General features: G+C 42.6%; 1 protein-coding gene across 1 annotated transcript; it reads left to right on the top strand.

The window, feature by feature from the left end:
* Nucleotides 1-349: 349 nt before the first annotated feature.
* Nucleotides 350-9,411, top strand: ARPC5 (actin related protein 2/3 complex subunit 5). The gene is made up of 4 exons (XM_075616586.1): nucleotides 350-596; nucleotides 2,747-2,818; nucleotides 6,589-6,765; nucleotides 7,864-9,411. Exons 1-4 carry the CDS (start codon nucleotides 453-455, stop codon nucleotides 7,924-7,926), a joined length of 456 nt encoding a protein of 151 aa, XP_075472701.1. The 5' UTR covers nucleotides 350-452; the 3' UTR covers nucleotides 7,927-9,411.
* The last annotated feature ends 239 nt before the right edge of the window (nucleotides 9,412-9,650 follow it).

The following is a 9,650-nucleotide window of genomic DNA, read 5'->3' as shown; positions in this document are numbered from 1 at the left end:
CTGTCCAGCATGGGATGGATATGCAGCACAATGCTCTGCAGGCCTGTCCATCATGGGGTGGGTATGTAGTGCAATGCTCTGCAATAATACTGTTTGCCTGGCTCATGTACCACAGGTTTTTTTCGAGCTAAAACCTTCCCCCTGTGTAAGAAAGACTTTAACCCAAAGTGAGCAGCAGCGTGACTTTTATTTTTTCACCTCAACTGCCCTAGTTTTTCCCCTGACACACAGACCCCTATTCTGTATGCTGTGCAGCCGCCTTCCCCTTGCTCAGGAAGCCTTCAGCTCCGCCCACCACACTGACCCTGGCCTCCCGTCACGTGCACGCTCTCTGTTACCCGCCTCGCGCCCCCGCCGCCTGCCCGGAAGCCGGAAGGGAAAGCGGAAGTGCCCGGCGCGTGCGCTGTCAGTCCGGCCGCTCCCTGCTCGGTGCCGCGCACGGTTCGGGGATCATGTCTAAGAACACGGTGTCCTCCAACCGCTTCCGGAACGTGGATGTGGACGAGTATGACGAGAACAAGTTCGTGGACGAAGAGGAGGCGGGGGAAGGGCAGCAAGGACCGGACGAGGGGGAGGTGGACAGCGCTATCCGGGGATATCCTCATATGTGTACAGTGTGTGTGTACGTGTGTACAGTGTGTGTACAGTCTGCTGCATGGGGACAGTGTGTGTAGCATGCTGTATACCTTCTGTGCACAGAGAGGACACAAGATATATATTGCATTGCATACTGTTAGCAAGGAGCCTAATGCACTGTATATGGTGACGGTGTATATTGTCATAGAGGAGCCTAATATGTAGTGAGGGTTGTATACTATACTAGACTGTACTCTATATAGATTGTTTTGGTTATAAACTGTTGACAGCATAGCCTGCTATATACTGTACACATAGTTCTGGTGTATACAGTCACAGTCATCTGCACTATGCATAGTGATAGAAGGGGGGTCTGCTATATGGTATATACCCAGTGCATAGTGGTGGTGTATACTGTGAAAGAGAAGACAACTGTGTATACTCTACATCAATGTGCACACAACCCCCAGAGGGGAAGCAACCTGCTATATACATGTTGTGATTGTGGGTGAATCATACATTGTGTATAGTGATTATCCGGCTCTGCATCTTGTACATGGTGATTCTCTATAATGTATGAGATGTTGTGCTGCATTCTCGATGTCTAAAGATTGTATACTCTGAACTCGGGTGTTTTCTATATACCATCATTGTATACAAGGGAGATACATTAGATCAGGAGTGGCCAACTCCAGTTCTCAAAGGCCACCAACAGGTCAAGTTTTAAGGCTATGCCTGCTTCAGCAAAGGTGGCTCAGTCAATGATTGAGCCACCTGTGCTGAAGCAGGAATATCCTTAATCTGACCTGGTGGTGGCCCTTGAGGACTGGAGTTGGCCACCACTGCAGTAGATAAACTCCCAGCATAGTTTCTGTATAAGCGTTAATAGGAGGATAAAGTAATGTGTACACATTGTGCACTTTGAGCTTGATCACCCACTGGCGTCGGTGCTTTACGCAGTGATAGCCACACCTCAGTGGTTTATCAGTATGTGTACACGCAGTGTGGCTGGGGAAGTGAGGCATGCTTAGTCTTGCTTGTGGTTTAGGAATGCAGGAAGCTGGTGCCACAGTCACGGGGAGAAGGGAAAACGGCATGTTTAGCATTTTCTTTCTAACATTCCTAGATTTGCCTCTTCACTCCTCCTTTTATTGACTACATGTAAAATATTTAAAATATTAACAATGTAACTGGAAAGAAGGGAAGCCAGTACTGAAGATGGGAGCATATAGTTATTCTACCTATGTAGTCTATGCGTGGTCTTGCAAACTTGCGGCTAGAGCTCTGTGATCCATTTATTCTACCTTCAGGCACCGGGGTTTCTATATATCAATAGAGGTTTGCTTTAAAACGCATCAACTTTTATTATTACTATATTTTTTGCTAGTTTGCAATGTCTTCCACTTTACGCTAGTAATCAACCAGCGAGATTAACCCTTTCAGTGCTGGGGAAGCATTGCATGTCCACTCGGCACGGAAGTGGTTAATGCCAGGTCTGAACCGACAACCTTTTTGCCATGGCGAAAGGTGAAAATACGATGGCCAGTGATGCAAAATTGAACATGCTCCATTCTAATAAGTGAATTACTAACCTCCGTTAAACAGTTCCCATAAGGCACACTATGACCGGGCCATATAGGCAGAAAATACTAGTAGTGTACATTGATGATAATGCTCCCTTAAGCATCAATTTATTGGGGAGACTTTGCGATACATACTTCTGGATCCCTGGTTTAATCTCTGCTCTCGGGGCTGAAAAACATTGGGTTGAAGGCCTGTGACAGTGACAGTGAAAGGGTAATGAAGAGACTATGATAAACAACCTGTATGCCGAAAATACATTGCAAGTGAACAGAGTTTGCAACTAATCGTCAAAGGAGAATATCCATCATTGACATAGGAAACAAATCGCGTATTGTAGCACTGATTTTGAACACATCCGGTTAAATTATTTTTAATGCACGCAATATCACAGAATTATATTGTAGACATCTTAAAGCTGTTACCTGTCGGACACTAACCACTGTGTGTTGTGTGCTTGAAAATCAGTCGCACAACTAGCCTGTGTTATTTTGATATACAAATACGGCTGTTGCTTTTAATTGAATGGTCCCGTCATCCCCGGCCTGTGTGCGTGGTTGGTATGTGTTTCCCTTAACACCAAGCTACAGGAAATATGATGGGTGCGCTGCAGGCAGCTCTGAAGAATCCTCCCATCAATACTAAGAATCAGTCCACAAAGGTAAAGTCACTGCACAGCTGGGGCTCGGTTTGGACGGGTCAGTTTCATTCTCTTTTTAGTGCATCTTTTAGCAAATGCTGAGTCACGGAAATAGTTACAGTAGCAACCCATTTAGTGATTTGACTTTTTATAATTTCGAGCCTTTTGTTATAGACGAAAAAGACAAAACTAGAAGTGACAGGAATCTTTAGAGCTTCACATTGCCTGAAATATGGAAAATCCTATATGTTTTTTCTTTTCCTTTGATTGGAGTGTGCACAGGGTTCATTGAGTGAAAAGCACAGAGGGTATTGTATTGTATGTCTTTATTTATATAGCGCCATTAATGTACATAGCGCTTCACAGCAGTAATACATGTGGTAATCAAATAAATAACAGATAATATAAATAACAGATCATGGGAATAAGTGTTTTAGACATTAAGGAAGAGGAGTCCCTGCTCCGAGGAGCTTACAGTCTAATTGTTAGGTAGGCAGAACGTACAGAGACAGTAGGAGGAAGTTCTGGTAAGTGCATCTGCAGGGGGCCAAGCTTTATGTATCATGTGTTCAGAATAGCCACAGTGCTATCCATATGCTTCTTTAAGCAGGTGTGTCTTAAGGTGGGTCTTAAAGGTGGATACAGAGGGTGCTAGTCGGGTACTGAGGGGAAGGGCATTCCAGAGGTGAGGGGCAGTCAATGAAAAAGGTTTAAGGCGGGAGAGGGCTTTAGATACAAAGGGGGTAGAAAGAAGACATCCTTGAGAAGAACGCAAGAGTCTGGATGGTGCATAACGAGAAATTAGGGCTGAGATGTAAGGAGGGGCAGAAGAGTGTAAAGCTTTAAAAGTGAGGAGAAGAATGGAGTGTGAGATGCGGGATTTGATCGGAAGCCAGGAGAGGGATTTCATGAGGGGAGATGCTGAGACAGATCTAGGAAAGAGTAGAGTGATTCTGGCAGCAGCGTTAAGGATAGATTGTAGGGGAGACAGGTGAGAGGCAGGAAGGCCGGACAGCAGGAGGTTACAGTAATCAAGACGGGAGAGAATGAGGGGCCTGAGTCAGAGTTTTAGCAGTTGAGCAACAGAGGAAAGGGCGTATCTTTGTTATATTGCGGAGGAAAAAGCGACAGGTTTTAGAAATGTTTAGGGTATATACTGCTCACTAAATGACGGTAAAGTGATTTGGAATATGGTTTTCGCCCTAAATACCTAGATTGGCATTGGGTGCATCAGATGGGCTGACTATAATACTATTACCAAAATTAGAGAGAGGGATGTGTTACCAACCCCCTCCCTAGCTAGAAACCCACTGATAGATGCACTCCTGGGCTATTAAAACATAGCATTTATTATAACAATTAAAAGGAACTATACATATATAATAATCATGAATTGTGAAAAAATAATAATATAACGTGAAGTGAGTTAAAATATGTAGGAGTAAGTCTGGTACTGGTGAAGCTGACTATCAGGTGTATAGCCCTGGTGTCGAATAATATAATCTTAGGCAACTCCTAGAATTAAATTGGCAATCAATCCACCTGTAGAACCTAACTATATGTAGGGCAACTAATCCTAATTGGTGTGGCTGCTTAGATTGGTATTGATGTGCTCCTTATGTAATGAGATGTTAACCCTCACACAGCATACCTGAAAACCAACCAAAGATTGCAATGTATGAAGCAAGCCGCAAACATAAATGGTAACGTGATAATCAGATGTTAGAGACTAAGCTAGATATAAACGCCCTGCTAACCATGGCACAGCTCCAACATCACTGCATAATTTTACTCCTAGCAACTAAGTGATAATAGTTTACAGTGATGCGGGTCAGCTTAGTACAATCATTGGTTGGTGGTAAGTGGATTGATCCTGTGTGGGGCAACATCAGCACACCTAAACCAGTAGAAAAGGAATAGCAAATAAAATACACATAATGTACAAGAGTAGATTGGAGACCAGTATCAATGCTTTAACGGCAAAAAATAAAAGCTTATTGGTAGTCACCTTTTCTAAGAGATGTTCATTGACTGTATTCATTTGAGCAGGGCAATTTTGTTTCTCTAAATGAAGTGTTTTGCTTCACACATATTTGCAGTATATTGAGGCATGTCCATTTTTACAGCGCAAAAATGCTCTGTAGTTTATGAAAGAAAAAATGTACATAGTGCAAACGTGCCGATTAATAAAATGAAAAAACGTGAAGAATCTTGTAGATTCCTATCACTGACGTGGTAATGAATTAAATCAGGCGTTTTTAGAATAAATCTGGTCAGGATCTTGGTAAAATACTGTGTGGCTGGACCTCCAAATTCATAAAAAAGAGAGAGCGAAAAGTGGACATAGAATAGAACAATTTATGTAGGTAAAATACAAGTGAGCAGTGAGCTCATTCAACTCACATGCTCCCAGAATTAAAACAGCATTAAGACCACTCAGGGTCTTGCTATCGCGGTGCCCCAATCCACTCGGGCGTTAGCCGGCTTCTGCTCCTCTGTTACTTTGCTGCGCTTCAGGGTTGGTGACGCAGGCAAAGATCCTCGGCAGCGGCTTATGGTGTTCAGGGTACTCCAGTAGACAGCGTATACAGATAAGGGACCACCCTACGGGTGTACCCCTGAGAAAGCTCACACCTGTTGATTGAAACGCGTAGGGTGGTCCCTTACCTCTATTCGCTGTCTACTGGAGTCCCCTGCACACCATAAGCAAGACCCTGAGTGGTCTTAATGCTGTTTTAATTCTGGCAGCATGAGAGTTGAATGAGCTCACTGCTCACTTGTATTTTACCTTCATAAATTGTTCTATTCTATGTCCACTTTTCTCTCTTTTTTATAAATTTGGAGGTCCAGCCACACAGTATTTTACCAAGATCCTGACCAGATTTATTCTAAAAAAACGTCTGATTTAATTCATTACCATGTGAGTGATAGGAATCTATAAGATTATTCACGTTTTTTTTTTATTTTGTTATCAGCACGTTTGCACTATGTACATTTTTTCCTTTTCATGAACTACGGAGGGTTTTTGCGCTGTGAAGCCCTTTGCTACCCACCCCATGAGATGTTTGGAAACAGCTGCATCTCTCCTGTAGGGCGATATTACACGAATATATATATATATATATTATTATTATTATTATTCACTGCGTCTCACGCCCATTTTTTTACTGTTTTATCACAGTGTGTTCACTATTGGTGATATTAGGTTTGCGCTTTTCCTCTGCTGCACACCCATTTTTACAGGATCAGGGCCCTGAGCTGCATCTGCAATATGCAAGTTTGTCTTATCAGTGAAACAAGTAGAATGCATTCTCTTAATAGAAGAGTCACCACCATCTTCTGCAGTGATGTGGGCAGTAGGTCTCATTCTTAGTCACTGTGTGAGTCAGTGTTAAGATGAGTGGACATACTGCTCTATACTTCATTATACATCTGATTAATGTTGCCCTGTAGTATGATAGACGGACCTGTTTTTAACTTCCTCTCTGTTAATGAATCACATTGGCGCAATGCAGGAAGAGAGGGGTCCTTAATTAGCTCTATAATCCTTCTATCTCCGTATGTTTCGGTATGATTCTTGCTGATACAAAGAGCTTACTAATCCAATATTGTCCCTGATTTGTGCGGTTACATATATATTGATATATACGTACATGGTACATTCTGTATGTAACCATATCGTACATGTAGCCATATTTTTATTTTTCATTCTATTCCGATAATCTAACATTATGTAGGCACTTATTTAGGATTGACTGAGTAGAGTACAAATGACCTTCTTTCTCCTGCAGGATCGAGCTGAGAGTTTGGTGCTGAAAGTCCTGATCTCCTTCAAAGCTAATGAGATAGAGAAGGCGGTTCAGTCCCTAGACCGAACTAGCGTGGACCTGCTAATGAAGTACATCTACAAGGGCTTTGAGAGCCCATCTGACAACAGCAGTGCTGTCCTGCTGCAGTGGCATGAAAAGGTGAGCAGAATCCTGACTTCTCTAAACAGCGGGGTAGGTGTATTTCTGAACATCACTGTGACTCCTTGATTTCCGGAGTTCAGGCAGACTCGGGTGTGGATCAAAAAGGGATCCATGAGCACCAAAATAAAAACCCAGGTGGTGCATGTACAGGTGCAACAAGGTTCTGTAGTATATCTACAGTAAATGTGTGCTCTTTTCCCTTTTTATCATCTGTATTATAAATGGTGTGGATTTTAGCTTACAGCGGCAATCCTTTAGAGGAGCCAACGGTAGCAGTGCGCACCTGCCCCCCCTCACACCGATGTTTCTGATTGGCTCACCTTTAGCGTCCAGTTAGAGGCTATTTTAAGTTCCAGGAAGGGCTGAAACATTGGAGGGATTTTGTGGTCAAACAGTGGTGGCTCTGCTCTGGCACCCAGTTCAGGCAAAAAAATAAACATCCTTTGAACAGGGAAGCTTCCTATTTACATTTCGACATACACAGTATTGTCCAGGACGTACCACACGCTGTTAGCTGCAGTGTTTTGTTTCCCCCACTCTATGCAGTGGAAGAAATACATAAGACAGTATAATATTGGTAGTGTAGGACACGCCGAAATGGGTTTACTGTGACGTGGTTGTAAATGGTGGTTAAACTATTTTGGCCAAAGTATTGAATTAAATGATCCATATTTATGGCGATTATAAATACATAGTAATGTACTCAAACATTTGTCATATTGGATGTAACATCGGGGCTTGCTTGTCTCTTGTTGTAGAACAGGGAAGTTTACCTCTTTAATAACTTGTCCTAAGAAATATAATGCTGACCACACTTCTAATGATACCAGCAAGTGGTCTGATCGAGCAATTTATCAGTAATCTGCATCTGCATCTTGCATCTGTCTTATGGAGCCGACTCGTCACATATCCATAGTCTTCACATATAAATTGTTAGCACTACAGTGGTTGATGGGACCTCGCTAAGGCCACCACGTTCGTCACGGGTGTTTGTTTTTTTTGTTGTATTTGGGGTTATAGATCAGAGGAAATTAGAATATATTTAAGATGTAAACGGGCCCAAGTTCTGACTTTAACCCTTTGTGTTCCTTACAGGCATTGGCAGCAGGAGGTGTGGGCTCCATAGTCCGAGTTCTGAGTGCCAGAAAGACAGTTTGAATGTGCAGCTTGTCGTGATATGGAAGAGCTGGTGCCAAGACCAAATCTTTGTGCCACAGCCAAGCTGCGGCCAGCATTCCCTTAGTCTTTCTCTCCCACATTTCTATTCCTCCTTCTATGCCTCTTAAGCTTTCATTTTTTTTTTTTTATACTTTTTTTAAGAAAACCGTACCTGCTAGCAGAGTGCAGTGCTCTGCCTGACCTGAGTGTTAAGTTATCAGCATTTCAATACATGCACTCAATGAGCTGGGCTCTTTTGAATAACCAACCCTCTCCCCTGAGACATACACAGATTAGAAATTTGAAGCACTTGCAATGCTCCCTCAACATACATGAATCTTCTTGCGCCTCATAACCCCATTGTTGTCAGCGCAAAATCCCTCGGCTTGGTCATGGAGTCGACCTCCTTAACTCCCCCTGCCACAGCCAACCCCAACTCTACTAGGAGTATACTTACAGGAGTGGCATTTTGCAATCTAAGGCTTTTATATCGCTGAACCGAGTCGCAGAGACATATCTTGGTTTAACCAGTTTTATGCTGACGGAGCCTGGATCTCATTACTTTTAACTCGCTCAGGGTCAAAGTGTTTAAAGGGACATCTCGTGCATAGTAACTCGGTGGTTACATTGCAATTATAGCATCATCGATTGCTTTGCACAAATTACTTTCCTAAACTATCAAAAGCAGGGTCTCTCTGAACCATGAATCAGATCCTAAATGAAACCAGCAGTACTATATAACCAGGAAGTCACTGGAGGATATATTTTTAGCCTTCACTAAATTAGACTGAAGGCTTTGTTCCTCCCCTTCCACCCCCCTGTATTAACCAACTTATTCGTCTCAAATGACCCCACTCATATTATTCCTGTTAACTCCCTTTTTATCTAGTACTGCTGATTTAAAAAATAATAAAAAATGTTGAGACAAACGGGTTTGCTAATAATTTAGGAGCATTATGACACCTGTCTTTGAACCTGCATATGAAAAGGCTTTTAATGTCCTAGTGAGGTACCTGTTGGTAAATTTAAACAGGTGTCTCAACATTGTAACATATAACAAACTACCTTTACAGCTTTCACTAGACATTTGTTGAGGGTCAAACGACAATCCAGAAGTGTTCCAAGTGCACAGTTAGCTGATGGCCACTGCACGGTTATTATGAAAGGCCGATGGTTGAAGGAATTTATGCATTGGATACAGAAGCAGAGATCCAATTAGGTACATTCAGGTTGTGCCTGTCCTGTTTCTTCTGCAGAGCGGACAACATAACAGGACTCTCCCAAACTCTTTCATCGATAGGTGTGGGTGATGGCAAGCTGGAGGACAACCCTGCAGCCAGTTAGCCGAAAGGGGTGTGGCCTTAGCCACTTCTGTGCTAGAGGTGCCTGTAACACATACATTTGCATTACAGGGACTTGTAGCACTAGAGCATTTAAACTTTGCTATGTTTTTTTACAGAATAAATAAAAAAAGTTGATTTGGAACTTAAGCCCTTCATTTGTTTTTTGTTCATTGCTGATTTTATGATGTGCTTACAGTATTTGATTAGTACTGTATTAACTCATTTTCTATGTAACGACTTGGAGCTCCGTTATGTGCCTGTGCCAGCTGATAACCCGCAATGGTTAATACTCGGAGCAGATGCCTCATAACAGGCATGATACAGACACAGTGCTTACTTACAGCTGCTCACAATAACCTCATAGTATTCCCATCTCATTCC

This window comes from Ascaphus truei, chromosome 10, assembly GCF_040206685.1.
Source record: "Ascaphus truei isolate aAscTru1 chromosome 10, aAscTru1.hap1, whole genome shotgun sequence".
In the NCBI taxonomy this organism is placed as follows: Eukaryota; Metazoa; Chordata; class Amphibia; order Anura; family Ascaphidae; genus Ascaphus; species Ascaphus truei.
The sequence above is the reverse complement of the archived record's forward strand: the minus strand, read 5'-3'. Positions and strand labels throughout refer to the sequence as shown.